Genomic DNA, 17265 nt, shown 5'->3' on the forward strand with positions numbered 1-17265 from the left:
ACTGGCAGCTGACAGGTGCATTGCCATACTCAAAACGATCATAGATGCATCCGCCACCTGTAACGCACGAACTTGACGTGGACTACGCCCAACGCGCGTCCACACCGCCACGTAAGACGCGAAAGAGCAAATCAGCCATTTCGGAGTTGTGCAGTCGCATTGCCTCTAGTTTGTCCTAGTCTTTACCTTGTGTACGATATATCATCGGTCCTGACGACAATATTCGACGAACTATTCAAATACCGATCAGACTCCTGCTTTTACAACCATCACTACCATGGCATTTCCCAAAAACCCCATGAGCCATCCCCAAACACCCTCAATGTGAAAAGGCTGGAGGATACTAGACCGCCCAACCGAAGCCTGTGTGACACTCGCCTACAACCCCTCAGCCTTGCGAGACGTTACATACTCAGCATCGCGTCTAATCGAGGATTAATTGCAGGCATGATTGCGAAGAAGCCGCCGCACAATTGAAGCCACCGCGTCCGCATCTCACAGACCACAAAATGGATCAGATGCCCACGACTTCGGCTCCTACTGGGGAGGGTCTGATGGTGCGACGTGTAGACTGGTGGAAGTGTGACTGGTACACGGGTTCTGTGTCTGCACGAAAGGACAGTTGGTTGTATGCTAGGTAAGTGTTTTTACAGAAGACTACATTTATGACGTTGGTTTGCGCTACTCAGGTGTTGAGCTATTGATATCTCACTGCTTCTGTTTAACCACAAACCTACTTGTTCATACTCCATTCTAGCCCACTGTGCGCTCATCACCTTACCACGTGATATCCAGCGTAGAACCCCTACCTCGTGTCCCCAGTCACATCCCGCATCAGCGCATTCCACAACATCCTCGCCTACCCCTACCTAGCTAAGCGCCTACACATCCAAGCCAAGCAGATCCAGCCGCGCGCTCCCGCCTGATCACCCGGTAACAGGTAGAATATGCGGGTAGCCCGGCGGTGACCCAGCGCTTGGTCATCACAACGTTTTTCAACGCATAAGGATGTCAGTGCGCGGGAATGTGCAGCGAGGGCGTTTGGCGGTGGGAGAGGAGTGTGTTGGCGCTCAAGAATACCGTGAATGAAAAGAGAGGTTGGCGGTGACAGGCTGATTGGGTCCAAGGAATAAGAATCGGGTGATGTGCGACCGTTGATAGGTCTTTACGATCTTGTTATTGCGCGGTTGTGGAGAGAGGGGAATGAGTTGCTGGGGAGTTTGAGAAACTTGTAGTCATTGTAGAAGTATCTTGGGATCAGATTCCAGTCATTAATAATATTATACTTTAGCATTTATATAGGCTTCATGTTGTATGGCCTTAGTTACTGTAGGGTATGTGTGGAAAGAAACCTCTGTAGTAGTGCTGTATATCGAAACCGCAAATCCAACCTTTTGGCCAACACCTGGTATCGTCCCTCATGTATTTCCCAACCCAAACACCATGCTCAAACAAGACAAATGAAAATAGTGCAGTTTGAATAAACTTAACCATCGCTGTCGCTCCGTCCGCAACTGATCACCCTGATGAAACTACTCGGTTTCTTCTTCACGGCCTGCCGCTCAAGATCCCGCCTTACCGTCCTCGCATTCTCCGCAGCCTCAATCCTGGCCCTCTCCAAGCGCTGATCCTCCTTACTGGTACTCTTCCGACCCAGCTTTGGTGTCTTTTCAGGGCTTGTACTTGGTCTCCTCGCTTCACAGTCGCTATCCGTGCTGTCCATGCTGCCTTTTCCTTTCTTGCTAGTGCGACTCTTGACCTTGCGCTGAACCATCCATCCCGAGAGACCTAGTCTGTCTTCGCTATCGCTGTCCCAATCATCCCAGGCACTTCTCGTGTTTTCAAATGCTGTGTCGACCTGACTCAAGCTTGGTCGGGATGTTGTTACGGTAGATGTGTATGGGCAGAGTGTGCTGTATTCAGACAATGCCAGACTATCTGTGCGCGCATGTGGGTATGCTGGTGTTGACAAGAGAGGGTTTGCGAGACTGGAACGTCGCGTAGAGCGTCCAGACTGCGTAGCCCATGGCGGCGATGTAGGGGTTATGGGAGGGGAGTTCATTGCCGAACGCGGTACATGTGTATGCTGCGCAATCTGTAGACGAAGGAAAGGCTCATTGGGATCAGTAAGGGATGTCTTCCTCCTGCGTCCGAGTTCTGAGAGCGACTCAAAATCGGGTGGTGGCTGTAGTGCGGAGAGCCGAAACGACGAGTCTGAGATGTGCGCTGGCAGTGGGCAATATGAAGTTCGTCGTGATGGTGTTGACGTGGGAACGATGACATCATCGTTCAATGAGTTTTTGCGAAGTTTTTGGAGGTCAGTAGAGGCAAAGTTGCGTGCAGCAGGACTGAGAGGCGGAGTGGTTTCGCCGGTTGCAGAGGGTAGGACAATTGTTCTTGTACACCCTTCGCATACTCCGGAGGTGTAGGTGATAGGGAGCGTGCACGTCTTGCAGATAGCCACTGTCGTTGAGGGCGTTGCGGCATGACCACGTTTGAACTTGAAGTCGAAACTTGGCCGTATCGGTGATCCTTCCTCTGGTCGATATCCTTTGCCGCTATTAGGGATCATTAGAGGTGGAGGCTGTGACGGTTTTGTGTTCCTCTCTCTCATCCTCGCTGTCTCCATGGCCTGCCGTTCGTACTTGTCCCAGAGGTTCGCTGTCTTCGCTGGTGTACCTGGTGATGGTCGGGGATGTTTGAAAGGCGACACGCTTCTTGCGGATGGTGCAGCTTCGTTTGGCGCAAGGACAGTAATGGTTGAGGTAGCCATACCGCAACTATACTGTATACTGGAGCTGACTACAAGCGTGAGGGAAGAGAGTAGTGAAGCCTATGAATGCGAGGAAACCCTGACAAAAGCTTGGGTTTCGCATACGATATATACTTGTACAAGTCCAGTGTACCGGGGCTTGAGCGGTGAGACACGATGTTTATCAGCTTAAAGGTCCGTCCTAAACAAGACACCAAGATCTGGCGGTGGCGGGGGATAGAGATACTTTGGTGTAGGCTAGGATTAGACGTTACGTTGCGCCGCATCCCCGGATTAGACAGCGCTGTACACTATTGATCGTCACTCGATGAGCGTGCAGTAGCAGATAGATCTCCACGTCTCTTTGGCTGCTTAGCGGACGTGCGATATGTGCTTGGTCCAATAGGCGCCACGCGGTGCGACGCAAGGCGTCACTGTGCTCCCGATGTGGTAGGGGTCTTAGGCGAAAAGAAAAGAAGCAAGGGAGCACTGTCTTGTCAGCATGCTACTGGCGCCATTGGCGTCTGCCGAGAAACGCTCCCTAACACTGACGATATGCCTGCGCATGCGGGATGATGTGCAGTGCCCGCGTTGATGATACGGGTGATCTCCTTGCCGGACGCCATGGGGAATCGGACCACGGGCATTAGATTCGCCCTTATCATTTAGCAGAGAAGCCGTGGCACCTAAGCACATTTGTGCGGCTGTAGAGGATGTTTTAGGCATCGTATTGGATTTCGTTGTTGTCGTACAGCATCAGTGAGATGTGACTCGATGTACCCATGTACGTTCCGAGGTTCCTTCGCTGCCCAGGGTGGAGGAAAAAACACTGCGTATGCGTTGTTTCGCAAGTTACTGGGGAGAAAGATATGACGAAGCGGCGTTCAAGCCCTCATAACGAGCAGTCGATTAATTCGAGACGAGACGCAACCCTCGAAGGGAAAAACGAGCTATCGTGACGAGTCGAGCGAGGGCTAGAACATCGAGGCCTCGAGAAAAAGACAACTTACGCGTCGATGTGCCTATTGTTTATTCGATCTTTCTATACTGCCCTGTCAGTGTCATGTTCAGCTCGGCGTTCAACGTTACATTTGGGAAGCACAGCTTCGAGTTCCGTCCATATTCATGTCATCGAGCGTCTCAGCACCAGCCACACCACGATCGCCTCATCAGCCTGAATTGAGAACGTGGGCGGAAAAATCCGGATCATTCCACAGTATAACGTCTTGGACTAGTTGGGACGCATGGGAGAAGGATGAAGTTGTGGTTCCAAGGTTTGAAATCCCCGCGGCTTTTACGCTGCTGGTCTTGGCGCAGATTAGCGAAGCGGGACGGGATGGCGCCGCGACCAACAACAAGATGCACGGCTCGTCCTAGAGCGTCACCTCATTGATCGATAACTGTCCGATATGACGCAAGCTGCTTTTCGTCGCGCTGTGAGAAGAACTCAGCTCAGCCCTCGAGCACTTAGGCTATCGCGATAACACCTCGCACGCTTTACTCGTCATCTCTCGCCAGACAGACCCAAGGAGGTTGCGGGCGTTCACGGGCTTGACAAAGCAATGGGTCAACGCATGGCGACGCAATCTCACAGCATCGCGATGACTACGGTTGGTGTATGCGACAGGGAACCGCACGGCTTCCAGTGTGATTGTTGACCTCGACATCGATATCTACATTGCCATCGACTGATCAGTCCAGCCCAACCGAGACACCTGGCAGTCTCAGCACAAATGTACGCTACTGTCACCCAATCCGGCATCTGCCATTGCACTTGTTCGTTCCTTTTGTCTACTCGAGCGCATTCAGCATCCACTCTAGCCGTCGATCACATGAGGCACGGGATTGCAACCGGCCCCGCACGCCCCGACACTGCATGAACGTTCATCATGTCAGCATCGGACAATGACCTCGACCCCAAACTAACCTTCTTCATCCAGCCAACCAAAGAAGCAAACACGGGGACACTGCAGTAATCGTATATCAACACAGTTAGGCTCCTGCAGCGCGTGAGAAGTTAGCAATTGATGAGGACCGTAATCTTGTCTTGCACGCACGGAACTCCACATACATAGCTTTGAGTCCGACCACAATGTCAACAATGTTTATCAGCTGCTCCAGTGCGCTCTCCATGTCGCCGTTGCCCAACAAGCCCAAAAGCGACAGCGACGCAACTGCTTGGTTCTGGTCCTGGGTGTCTGTCTCTTATCCGAACTAAAGGATCGCGTTCGCTGCCGGTTTCCTGGGGTCTTTGGGTATCATGATGGGGTTCAACTTCACCAGTCTGCGCGATCTGGATCGGACGGATGGTACGGTGGTGCTACAGCAAGGTACGGTTTTTACAATTTTCGTCAACTTGATTGCGGGGCTGATTGTGCGCCTCTAGCTGGGTATGATGAGAACGCGCCAGTAGACATTGTTCTCTATCCGCAGCCTTCGCCGGTCGACCCTAACGATCCTCTCCGCTGGCCTCGATGGAAGAAGCATGTCGCATTTGCTTCGGTTTGCGCCTTCACGTTTTTGACAAACTTCGCTATCGGAGGCTTAGCGCCAGCGTTCTACATCCTCTCGATCGAGTTCGACAAGTCAATGGACGAGACTTCGCATCTGCTCCTATATCCCATTCTGGTATTGGGCGCGTTCAACTTCTTCTGGGTGCCGGTCGCCAATTACGTCGGCAAGAGGCCGGTCTTCGTATTCGCCAGTGCCCTGCTATGCGCATGCTACGTATGGGGCGCCATGGCAAATTCGTTCCAGAGTCTTTTGTGGAGCAACATTATCGCGGCATTTGCAGGATCTTCCACAGAAGCGTTGGGCGCAGCAACTGTCAACGACCTGTACTTCTTGCATGAACGAGGCAGCAAGATGGGCATCTATATGAACGCGATCGCAGGAGGCAACACGTTGGGCCCGTTGATCTGCGGTTTCATTGTAACGAACCTCAGCTGGCGCTGGCACAAGTGGATCGCTGTGATTCTGACGGCGCTGAACTTTCTCACCATCCTGTTGTTTGTCCCTGAAACGCGATACACGCGCGAAGAGATTAAAGGCGTCGGTGTGGCAATCTGCCCAAGCAGCGATAAGATCGTCATGGCAGATGAGAAATACCTCCGGCCAAAGTCTAGCAACCGAATTCTGCACCAACATGCAAAGAACACTTGGACGCAAGAATTGAGCCTATGGAGTGGAGTTTCCGACACGAGTCTGCCGAAGATGTTTCTAAGGTATTTATATGTTGAGTTTGTTGAAAATGTGAGACTGACATCAAGTAGGCCATTTCCTATGATCGTATATCCGGCAGTCATATACGCATTTCTCTGCTACTCCATCTCTTTAGTTCTCACTGTCGCGGTCAATATTCTCAATCCATTTGTGCTGCAAGCTCCGCCATACAATTGGAGCCCGCAAATCAATGGACTGATTAACATCCCGGGTATTGTGGGCAACTTGATTGGTGCTTGGGCAGGAGGTGAGCACCCAAGCTCAAGTACGACGAAACGTGTGCTAACTGAAGCTAGGCAATCTAGTGGACATCTGGTGCAAGCGACGGACACGAAGAATGCTCGGAATCTTCGAGCCAGAAAGCAGGCTCTATCTGGTTGCCATCCCACTCGTGATCACAACAGCAGGCTGTCTCGTGTTCGGTTACGGTGTGCAGAACCAATTATCATGGGTATCGCTCTTCTTCGGGTATGGCATGATTTCACTCGCCTTGACTGCCGTGCCGACGATCACAATGGCGTATGTCAGCGACTGCGCATTGCCGGTAAACTCGGACGTCCTGCTACTGGTGAACGGGCTAAAGAACATTGTGGCTTTTGGCTTTCTCTATGGCGTGGTGCCATGGGTTGAAGAGGCGGGTTATGTGAACGCTTTTGGTACTATGGCCGGTGTCTTTGCTGGCATAGTTGGTATTGGTGCTGTGTTGCTGGTCATCTATGGCGCCACTGTACGCCACACTTCAGCACAATGGAAGGTTATCCTGGAATGAGCAACGCGTGGACACCAAAGTAATGTGTGGTAAAAGCCTAGTCAGCACGTGGAAGAAGCCGTGCAATGCATTAAAGCGTATCGGAACATATGCTGTGGTTGATGCAGTACGAAGCTTACTCTTTATGCATGTGAGATTGCTATGTAGCTCGAGCTTTTGCTTGGGATTGCTCTATGAGTTTGGTGTGCATCTTCTCGATCTCAGGGATGATGAGAGATTCGATTTCCAACGATGGCTCGCCCTGCGGTATCCCTTTCTCTGTTGCGATAGACTCGGTCGCCTGAGCATCCCTCCTTGTCTTCTGATCAGCTAATCCGACGAGCGAAGGCATGCCCGACAAACTCTTCGTTCTGCGGCTAGTAGGTACGCGTATCCATTTCTCACCATCTAGGACTGACACGAACACGACTTCCCATTTTCGGGTGAGCAGCAAATTTCCGATGACGAGATGATGCGAGTATTTGTTCAGCGCGTATTTGGCTTTGGTGACCAGTAGGGAAGGATCAGTCTCCAGCTTGAAGCTTACGATCATGGCGTCGGGCGCCCAGCCATCAACGAGCTGTTTGAGAAATTTGGGAACAGGTTCGAGATCAATGATCAAGCTCTTGCCCTCGGTGCGCGCGGCTGGTGGCTTTACATCGCCCCCACGAGTTCCATCCGCGGTCTGGTGAAACTCTTCATTTGACTGTATCTTGTGCTCAACCATGCGGTCCTGTGGTACGAAAAAGTCGGACACAGCGGCAGCCAAGTAGAACATGGCTTTCGGCCCAAGTGGACGCATGAGCTGCGCAACCTCGCGCAGATTCCACAGGTACTCGGTGATAGTCACGTAGGACAAGATCAATAGCTTGTTCTCTCGCTTCACCTCGGTGTACTGCCGCAGCACGCGCAGCATCTGATCCTGGTGCTCTTGATTCACCACTACTTGTCCGTTCTCCTCCTTCATGTAATCGAGGAACGAGCGCGTGTTGTGCGAGTAATGCCGCGAAAAGGGCAGGAGCGAGAATTGGCGGTGCAGGAAGATGACGGCATAGCCATTTTGGAGAAAGTATTCGGCGCTGGTGGCTCCTCGCGTACCGGCAGAGAAGTTGTCGATGTAGCGGACTGTCTGCTGTTCTAGAGGTACAGTGGTGCCACCCGAAGTGACTAGGACGACGCGACGACCCTCATCGGCATGTCGCGTGATGAATTCGCGCGCAAGAGTCGTGTTCGTTTTGAGGTCTTTTGGCGGCGGCTCGTTGGCGAAATAATCGCTCTCTGCCTGTTGTGCACTCTTATCCGTCATGGTGGCATGATGGAGTCGTCCCCTCGCTGCATGGGAGCTGAGCCATCGTGTGGCGGGGTAGCTCCGAGCAAACCTCCCCTCACTGATGAGTAAGGCATGCACCGGTACGTACCAATTTCTGACAACGTCCACACTTCAACGACCTTCAGCATCGCCTCGTAAGCGCTCCACATCTACCATAAAATTGCACAGCTATGAGGATAAACTATCTTCCAGTACTCTCCTGCGCAGCGCCCTCGTGCGAGGGCCCTCGAATTAAGGTTCTAGGTTCTGGAATAACAACGCCCCATCCGTTTCGAGACCGAGATATAGTGCCTGACGGCTTCGGGTGCTTGATCATTCCGCTAGAAAAATGGGTCCTTTTTACCCTGACCCTCCAGATATCTGGGTATCTCGCCATGAGTATGCAGGACTCCCCAAATGATGATACGGTTTCGGAAGTTTGTTCCTGTTGTATGCTACAGTCATAGCGTCACCAAATTACCCGGGTATGAGAAAGTATCTTTCACTTCGATCGCTACTGCTTCGCAAGCTAAGCAAAGATCGAGTTGTCTAAAAGACATGTTGACGCCGATGATTGTCCATGGCTTGATCACGCGTCACTACAATGAGGATGGTGCATTAGACAAACTCAGACTCGCCCGATTGGGACACGTTGATCCTAACGTCTTGGTTACGTGGGAGATTTCACGAGGAGTTCTATCAAATGCTGAGAGAACTACTTTATGCGCAACACACAGGCGATTCGAACGAGATGTGTGCTATGGTCGGAATCGCGGCATACAACGTTTGGTTTTAGCTCAAAACATCTAGTCCACCAGGCGTGTAACGGCGCTAGGGTCTAGATAATGGTATTCTAGAATCACGTTGAGAATGATCAATGATGGTCTGATTCTTTTCGGGGATTTCGAGAGTAAAGTGTATTCCAAATGCTTCTTTCCATTCTCTCACCGCTCTCCAAGGTTAAAGTGTTTGAGTTTAGTATGTAGACCAAAGCTAACGTTCTTCTTGCAGAATACGCCAGACAATAGAGGGTGGGTCGGGGAAGACAGGAAGAGATGCCGTACAAACCATATAATGGTGATAAGGATGTCGTACGACAGAGGAACACTGTAGTCCGTGAACTACTGCAGGGTCGCATGGAAGGGTCACGACTACATTAAGCTTTCGTCACAGGCAGCGGATACACCATAATGTATGCTTGACTGTCGAGCTCGTGACATGTACGCCTGTTCTGAAATAGGTTCACGCCTTGTCGAATCTGGCCACTTCACCGGCTCCTGAGACCAGTGATAGCCAGAGATAACTGGAGTATTCTGACAAGGAGATCCGGAGCAAACCGTGGAACCTTCCGTCCACCGTATGCCGTATTCAAACAGAAGAAGCCTAGTGCATGAAGCAGACCGAGGTTGTTGTTGCTAAGACCGTTGGAGATTCAAATGCGTGGTCGCATTAGGGCAAGCGTCCGGTAACCGTCCGATTGGAGGCTGTAATGTGGGACCGAGTATACTCTACGGTAGCTTAATTTAGGTCAGGGTCTCAATGCGGCGCAAAACAGTGTGCGGCTGGACGCGCAACGAATGCTAAGCAGGAGGCCAAGGTTTCGTTTATCAGAAACATAGCCGTGGTGTTGAGTTTAGATCTGGAAACTTTGAGTGCTAGCCGAAAGATAAGGGTCTCAGCTTCCAGAAGTGACATGTCCACAAGCCAGCATCGTGAACCGAGACGGCCACTGGGCTCTTGCACCCATTGGGAATAAGTGAAGATGGACGTGGATGATGTTGCTCGCAGACGACGCGAAAGTACTGACGCGCTGTCACGTGCGATCGGCAGCTAGTGTCTTTACGTAAGCAAAACAGCGCGTTTGCGAAGTGAGAGAGCAACAGCTGTCCGGCAACGACTCTCGACCGTCACCGCCCCATCTCTCCATTGTCGCAACCCTCCGCCTTTGTCCGTATTGTATATTCTGACGCGATCGCAAAAATGTAAAGAAACCAGCTTCTCGGCAGGCCTGGATGGCAGAGCTAACGTGGTGCAGGGAGGCGTTCAACGACATCTATCTCAATCTTTCGCGGAAGCCTGGCGCGGCTCGATTTTCAGACTCGGGCTTTGGCTGGAAGCCTGCAAACGGTGGCGAAACCTACACTTGCGACCAGTCACAGATCCAACAAGCGCAGTGGAGCCGAGCCGCGCGCGGTTACGAAATCAAGATCCTCTCGCGCAACGACGGCGTCATACAACTCGATGGATTCAAGCAGGAGGATTTTGATCGCGTATCCAAGGTCTTCAAATCTTGGTACGGCATAGGTCTCGATAACCGGGAGCATGCCCTGCGCGGCTGGAACTGGGGAAAGGCCGACTTCGGTAAGGCCGAACTTACTTTCAACGTCGCCAACCGCCCTGCCTTCGAAGTGCCCTATACCGAGGTCTCCAACACAAATCTGGCAGGCAAGAACGAAGTGGCCGTCGATTTCTCACTGCCTGCCGAAGGCGACGCTGGCGCAAATGGAAACTTGGGAGGAGCCAGATTCAGAGGCAAGAAGTCCGCAGGTGCTCGGGACCAGCTCGTCGAGATGCGCTTCTACATCCCCGGTACAGCCTCGAAGAAGGAGAAGACAGAAGACGGCGAAGAGGGCTCTGGCGCTGAAGATGTCGAAGAGACAAATGCTGCCAACCTATTCTACGAGACACTGATGGAGAAGGCTGAGATTGGCGAAGTCGCTGGTGACACATTTGCTACCTTTTTGGATATCCTACATCTCACGCCCAGAGGTCGATTCGATATCGACATGTACGAAAGCTCGTTCCGGTTACGCGGTAAGACATACGACTACAAGATCCAATTCGATTCGGTCAAGAAGTTCATGGTCTTGCCAAAACCCGACGACATGCATACCCTCATCACCGTTGGTCTGGATCCTCCCCTCCGACAGGGTCAGACGCGATACCCCTTCCTCGTCATGCAGTTCAAGCGCGATGAGGAGGTCAACCTTGATCTCAACATGAAGGGAGATCTGTTGGAGGACAAGTACAAGGACAAGCTGCAATCCCACTACGAAGCTCCCATTGCTACAGTTGTAGCGGACATCTTCCGTGGTCTCAGCGGAAAGCGTATCACTAGACCGTCCAGAGACTTCATCAGCCATCACGAGCAGTCGGGTGTCAAGTGTTCGATCAAGGCCAACGAAGGTCACTTGTTCTGCCTTGACAAGGCATTCATGTTCATTCCCAAGCCGGCAACCTACATCAGCATGGATAACATCGCCTCTGTGACCATGTCGCGTGTTGGTGGAGCTATGGCTGCAAGCCGTACGTTTGATATTACCTTCAGCATGAAGAACGGCCAGGCTGAGCATCAATTCTCCAACATCAACCGGTGGGTAATACTAATCTCAGACTAAAGACGCTGAAACTGACAAATACGTAGGGAGGAGCAACAGCCACTCGAGAATTTCTTCCGTGCCAAAGGTATCAAAACCAAGAATGAGATGGCAGACGATGTTAGTGATATCATTTCCTCTTACGCAAACTTGGCTGACATAGTGATACACAGTCCGGAGCCATTCTGGCAGCTGCTCTTCAAGATGAAGATCTTGCATCCAGCGATGATGGAGTACCAGCAAACCGCGGTAGTGCCGATGAGGATGACGAAAGTGTAGATGAAGACTTCCAAGCAGACTCGGAGTCGGAAGTTGGTGAGGAATTTGACTCCGATCATCAAAGCAGCGGTTCCGACAGCGATGCTGAAATGGACGATGCGGAGAGTGACGGCGACGCCGGGGAGGCGGTACCAGAACGTCCTAAGAAGAAGCAGAAGGTGTCGCAATAGTGACAGCCCTTGCAATGACCATAAGCGGGCACGGGGGCGCGGGTGGACGGCGGTGAAGGGGGCGCCGCATCATCTTCCGATGCTTGCGTGCTCATCGAAGATTGGGAATGCGATGATGATGAGGTTCGTCGCGCTGCCGCTGTTAACGCTTCGAGCGCGTTATCGTCAAAGCTCGCCCAGGTCGTGGAGGACGGTCCGATCTTTCTCATAGGTTATTGTGAAACTTGGCAGGATGGCAGGAAGTGAAGTTCCGGTCGTGAAGACAGGGAAAAGCACCCCTAATGCGTAGGTAGTCCAGGTAGAAGGGCCGACCTGCATCCTTAGCCGAACGCGCAGCGACCAGGAGAAAAGTTTAAATTCAGTGGCAAGTTAGCGTCCATAATCCGGCTAGTCCTCCCCCAGCGAATGCTTGCAGCGTCTACAAGTGGTGTCTGCATTGCAACTCGGCCGTGGCTCGGCTGACTGCGGCGCTTGACGCGACCTGGCGTGGGCGCGGCGGGCCCATGTTAGTTCCTTACACTGAAGTCTGGCTTCTCACACACCAGCTAATTTGAGCAACGCGAGCGCGATTCAGATTTGTGCACTAGCCCAGGAGCAATCCTTTCGTCGATTTTCGTAACCTTGCTCATGGTGACGGTGGATCCGCAACTGGCGCGAACCCATGCTAGACCCCGCATCTAACCATCGAGTATCAAACGCTTTATCGCCCTCGACATACTGGTATAGATATAGGGCAGCTCTCTCCGACTCATGTGGATGCTTTTTCTTACCCACTTCCCTCGGCACGAGGCTATGAGATCTTAAGCTTTTTCGCAACAAGACCCACACGATAGAACTACTTGCAATGCGATCACGAACCGGATGGTACGTGTACTTGTGCTTCTACATCGCCGCCGCCTACTGACCCTCGCCATAGTCTCACTTGCCGTCAGCGGAAGCTGAAGTGTGATGAAAAGAAACCTGTGTGTGGGCAGTGCACCAAAGCCTCAAGAGAATGCATTCCCAGCTCAGGTATCGTCTTTCGCCACCAGCACAATGCCTCCATGAACGGAGAAGACTCAGGGGATGAGAACTCCCTGAAAGGCTTCTACGCGTACAAAAACACATTTGACGAGGATGCCATCTGGATGGACATTCCTAAGCATGGTGAGACCTTCTAAGGTCCTCGTGTCACCCATGCAGCTCGGCTAATGCTCTGCAGTAACCTTCATCAACACCACCAACCCATACCTTGATCCTGGCACACCCGACTTCGACAACATGTCGACAGCGTCGATGGAGTCGCCGGGACCATTCGAGACTCGCTCTTTGCCTTCATGGCGCACTCACAGCAACTTTCATTCAGTTACCAGCACACCTTCCAGCATGGGGCCAGATCTGGCTCCGACCAGCGTTCCTTTCTGTTACACACCTGACCTCGAAGCCTTACCACCACTGATGCAGTCACCACCAGCCTCAGTTGTAGGAACGCCCCTTTCTCCACCTCTTTCATTATGCAACCGACGCATACATCCCGTGATGGACTTTACTGCCTCGACAGCCTCGCCGCCAATAGACCCCCGTCTCAACTCACCATACGACTCCGCCGACCACATGCACCGCTCCGTTTCGATAGCAAGCTCAAGACGCTCACCACCTCGATCCGATAGCGGTGTCTCTATCGTTCAAGACGATCACGAAATTGCTTTCCTGCTCCGGTGGTTTTCAGAAGGTCCTGGCTACTGGATGGATTTGTACGACCTCGGCACATACTTCGCGTCTTACGTTCCTGTACAGGCACGTGAGAACCCACTGCTCAAGTACGCAGCTGTTGCTTGTGCAGCGAAGTCTCTTGCACGTGTTCAAGGCCGCAAACCCGTCATGGGAGGTAGCGTAACGCGTCAAGCTCGCATGGAACAGTACCCCGAGGCATCAATGGTGGATTGGAAGCACAAGGCGGCAGTATACTACGATACAGCTGTATCACTACTGCTTCATGCTCTCAAGATGGATGTCGCCTCCTCTCCCGACGAGTCAGAATGCGAACTAAGAAATACCAACTCGGCCTACGATGGACCAGCACCCAAGCGACGACGGACATCAAGCAACACCTCGTTTGTATCCAACACCGACGAACTACTAGCAGCATCGGCCATCCTTTGTGTCTACGAGTTCTTAGATACTTCCGTCTCAGACTGGACAAAACATCTGAATGGTGCCAAGTCTCTGCTCGTGCTTTCACAAGAGCACGTTATGCCATTACAACTACCAACACCCACATCTTCGGTACCATCCGCAAGCTTCAACTTTGCTTCCAAGGCTCGACGAGCAACCTTTTGGAACATTGCCAGACAGGATATGCTCGCAGCCTTTATCAACAAGACTAATACACGACTGGACACCGAGGACCTCTCATTATGGAGAGAAGCTGGCCTCAAGATCGATGATCAAGGCTACATCATGCCTAGTAATACGACAGTATGTGGTTTCCCGGAAGATAACGACGTGATGAGGGAAGACCTCATCTGCAATGCCCTTGTCTGGCTCATGGCCAAGCTAGTCAACTTCATGGCTGCAGGCGACGAAGTTTCTAATGAAGCCGGCATGGCATGGGCAGGCGTCCCTCAGCGCACCCTCCTGGATTACTGGTTCGGTCTACGAAAACAGTTCCAGGTCTGGCATGATGGCCTCCCGGTCACATTCAAACCTTCCGCCAGGGTACCTTCGCAAGCATCCGGGCCGATGTCCAGCAACGATAACGTGTCCATGTTCACAGAGGTCTGGTACTCTATACCCATGTGCGCCTCCACCATGCAGACATACCACATGTCACAAATTCTCTTGTTCATGAACAAGCCACACGAGTCCACCCAGGGGCGCAGCACTGTCGTCGCCCGCATGAACTCTTACCAGTCGGTTCTGGCCACCTGCCAGAAGCACAGCCGCGAAATTGTTGGCATTTCGCTGGCTCGGTCTGACGAAGCGGTCCGGATCCACTCCGTGCAACCCCTGTTCACTGCTGGCCAGTGCCTCAGTGACGCACGAGAACGCCAAGTCGTTTTACATCTTCTACGTGACATTGAGTCCGATATTGGTTGGGCCACAGACTACCGCGTGCGCCAGCTGTTCGAGCAGTGGCAAGGAGAAGAATCAGAGGGTCTGGTACCATGAAGCACTCCACTTGGAGGCTTCAACAGCCACACAAACTTTGCCCTTAGCAAGCCCGCCGCCAGCCTCCTGCTGTCAGCCTCAGCCATGAGTCTAGGTACTACCGACAGCTTAGTCTGGGTAGCAGAGGTCCCGTACAAGCCACTACTAGCGTGCGCCTGGCCCTTGTCCATGGTGCGGGAACTATCGGAAGACTAGAGGAACACGAACTGTCAGTCCCAAAACCGACACAGGTCGCCCAGACCTCATCGAGCGCAACGCCGATGATCGGACGGTCTGCTGCAATGCGACCGCACGGGCTACAGCTTCAGATTGTGGAAGAAGCGTGTAAAGAAGGATCAGATAGCAGGAAGATTAGGATTGCAGTATTAGCCTGCATCCGACATAGATAACAAGCATACATAGAGATCGAATAGAAGCTTATCGCGCTTTGCAGAATATTTTCCTTGACTACGAATATGCAAACGTGACCTGCTAATTTTCTCAGCCCGACTGCATCATCACAACATGCACCAACAACATGACAACATCACTTCGAACATGAACTCCTTGACCGCTACCGCTTGATGCCGTCTTATCCGAATAGCTTCTCATTACCCCATACCCACTCTGAAACCAAGAGATTCTAGATACTCTACCTGTGAACTAGGCCTGAGTTTTCCTTCTGGAAGGGAGACTTCGCGCCTCTAGCAAGCACAACATACACCGGTCGGCGTTTGACCAGCGGACAAGCCAGCTGCACCCCCACTTTTCTTTCTTCGCCGCCAGTGCGGATCCGGTTCGCGACCGGATGGCAGTATCCATAGTACGCGCGAGACACATTTGAGTGCCCTGCATATATTGCCTTGCAATCACGGCCCAATCCGCGTGCTGGGATTGGCGATATATGACGCATGCCTAATAATGCGTGGTATACCTTGGAAAGAGTCTGAGACACCCTGTGATGCAGCAGGCGGTTCGTTACTCGGGGACTTTTTCCCCGGCGGTGCAATGTGGCGGTGCTTCGGCGGTTTGAAGATCATTATATCACAATCATCAGATGCGAGTGCAGTTGCGCACGCCATGGAAAGTTGCTGTCACAAGACCTGCGTAAATCGTGAAAGGTATGTGGAAGACTAGCTGATCATCTCGGACGCGAATTTGGTAAGGACGCTCGGCGAATAGAGAAACGTGGTTTAAAGTTTGGTTCTAGAGGAAACGCCTGGGACGGGAAGAAACGAGGTGCGTGCCTCGTAACGAGTCGGGATATTACCATTGGGGTATCCTGGCTCGGTGTCTTGGCGGACGCTTTGTGGAGGATGCTTGGTAGTCTGATGATGCACAATTGCTCCCCTACCTTGAATATGCACGTGTTTGCTGGCGAAAGTGTCGGGAACTGCCCTTCATGACATCATAATCATGCACCTTGAATCCTTCGTATATAGAGTATGGCCGACGAGTACGGTGGATAGCCGACGAGTACTGTGGATATCCGACAGGGCGTTTACAGCGTATGAACATTATGCATCGTTCTACACCGCAACGCTCCAAGTACGCTAAAAGCAATCGATGTTTGACTTGACCGGATGGTGGCTGCCTCCAAGTCTTGCAATCTTAGAGCTGCAGCGCGAATGCATATGCACATGCAAGCAAGACACCGCTTCCACCTATGCACGATGGCGTAGCCATCAAACGCTGGATAAGCGAGGGATAGGATACAAGGGCTTCTCGAAGATTTCCTGCTGCAGGTTAGTGAGGCTTAACGGCGCCTAGTGTACACTACTGCAGGTTTTCATGCATTTCACTAGTGCGCGGGCAAGCTGATGGTGTAGGGGCCATCGGATTCCCTCTTTGGGTGGCGTTCGCTGCGGCTCCGCGGTTTAGCCGTGTGCTGGGAGATGAGACGCAGGACGCGTAAAGTAGGTGTGAGAAATTGTGGTCTGAGAATGACGTATGGATCTGCTTTGAATAACCTCAGATGTTTGTTTACGGACATCTATATAGCCGAAATAGTCCTCATTACCCTGGACCCATGATATGTCTCAACCGGAATGAGTCTTGCGTAAACTTCATTCAAAAGTGTGACAGAAGTTTCAATTCGCTAGCGGAGCTCTAGTCCCAGCCAACGGAACAGTAGGTCAGAACACTCATGCGCTATGTTACAGCGCTACTCTAAACTTCATGCGGCAGAACGCACGAGTTAGTTTGCTGCGTGGTAGGTTGGCAACGTGCATGCCTCGTGGTTGGGCTCGAGCTAAGATGTTATCGAAGACATTTAGGTT

The 17265-nt window shown here is 52.0% G+C and overlaps 5 protein-coding genes across 5 annotated transcripts; 3 read left to right on the top strand and 2 right to left on the bottom strand.

Moving 5' to 3' along the window:
* Window positions 1–1244: 1244 nt before the first annotated feature.
* Window positions 1245–2992, bottom strand: CC77DRAFT_62358 (hypothetical protein). The gene has a single exon (XM_018532494.1). It carries the CDS (start codon window positions 2771–2773, stop codon window positions 1487–1489), a length of 1287 nt encoding a protein of 428 aa, XP_018392065.1. The 5' UTR covers window positions 2774–2992; the 3' UTR covers window positions 1245–1486.
* A 1925-nt stretch (window positions 2993–4917) lies between these two features.
* CC77DRAFT_62362 (MFS general substrate transporter) lies at window positions 4918–6813 on the top strand. Its single transcript, XM_018532495.1, has 4 exons — window positions 4918–5082; window positions 5139–5976; window positions 6025–6221; window positions 6271–6813. The coding sequence occupies exons 1-4, from the start codon at window positions 5013–5015 to the stop codon at window positions 6741–6743; spliced, it is 1578 nt and encodes a 525-aa protein (XP_018392066.1). The 5' UTR covers window positions 4918–5012; the 3' UTR covers window positions 6744–6813.
* On the bottom strand, window positions 6744–8238 carry CC77DRAFT_62378 (DFP-domain-containing protein). Its single transcript, XM_018532496.1, has one exon. The coding sequence runs from the start codon at window positions 8026–8028 to the stop codon at window positions 6883–6885; it is 1146 nt and encodes a 381-aa protein (XP_018392067.1). The 5' UTR covers window positions 8029–8238; the 3' UTR covers window positions 6744–6882.
* A 1693-nt stretch (window positions 8239–9931) lies between these two features.
* CC77DRAFT_1015919 (FACT complex subunit pob3) lies at window positions 9932–12261 on the top strand. The gene is made up of 4 exons (XM_018524119.1): window positions 9932–10013; window positions 10067–11404; window positions 11456–11528; window positions 11582–12261. Coding segments are annotated over exons 1-4 (1689 nt in total). The 5' UTR covers window positions 9932–10011; the 3' UTR covers window positions 11858–12261.
* A 125-nt stretch (window positions 12262–12386) lies between these two features.
* On the top strand, window positions 12387–15426 carry CC77DRAFT_979853 (hypothetical protein). The gene is made up of 3 exons (XM_018536040.1): window positions 12387–12721; window positions 12774–13003; window positions 13059–15426. The coding sequence occupies exons 1-3, from the start codon at window positions 12702–12704 to the stop codon at window positions 15005–15007; spliced, it is 2199 nt and encodes a 732-aa protein (XP_018392069.1). The 5' UTR covers window positions 12387–12701; the 3' UTR covers window positions 15008–15426.
* Window positions 15427–17265: the final 1839 nt, after the last annotated feature.

This window comes from Alternaria alternata (assembly GCF_001642055.1).
Source record: "Alternaria alternata strain SRC1lrK2f unplaced genomic scaffold CC77scaffold_1, whole genome shotgun sequence".
Taxonomy (NCBI): domain Eukaryota; kingdom Fungi; phylum Ascomycota; class Dothideomycetes; order Pleosporales; family Pleosporaceae; genus Alternaria; species Alternaria alternata.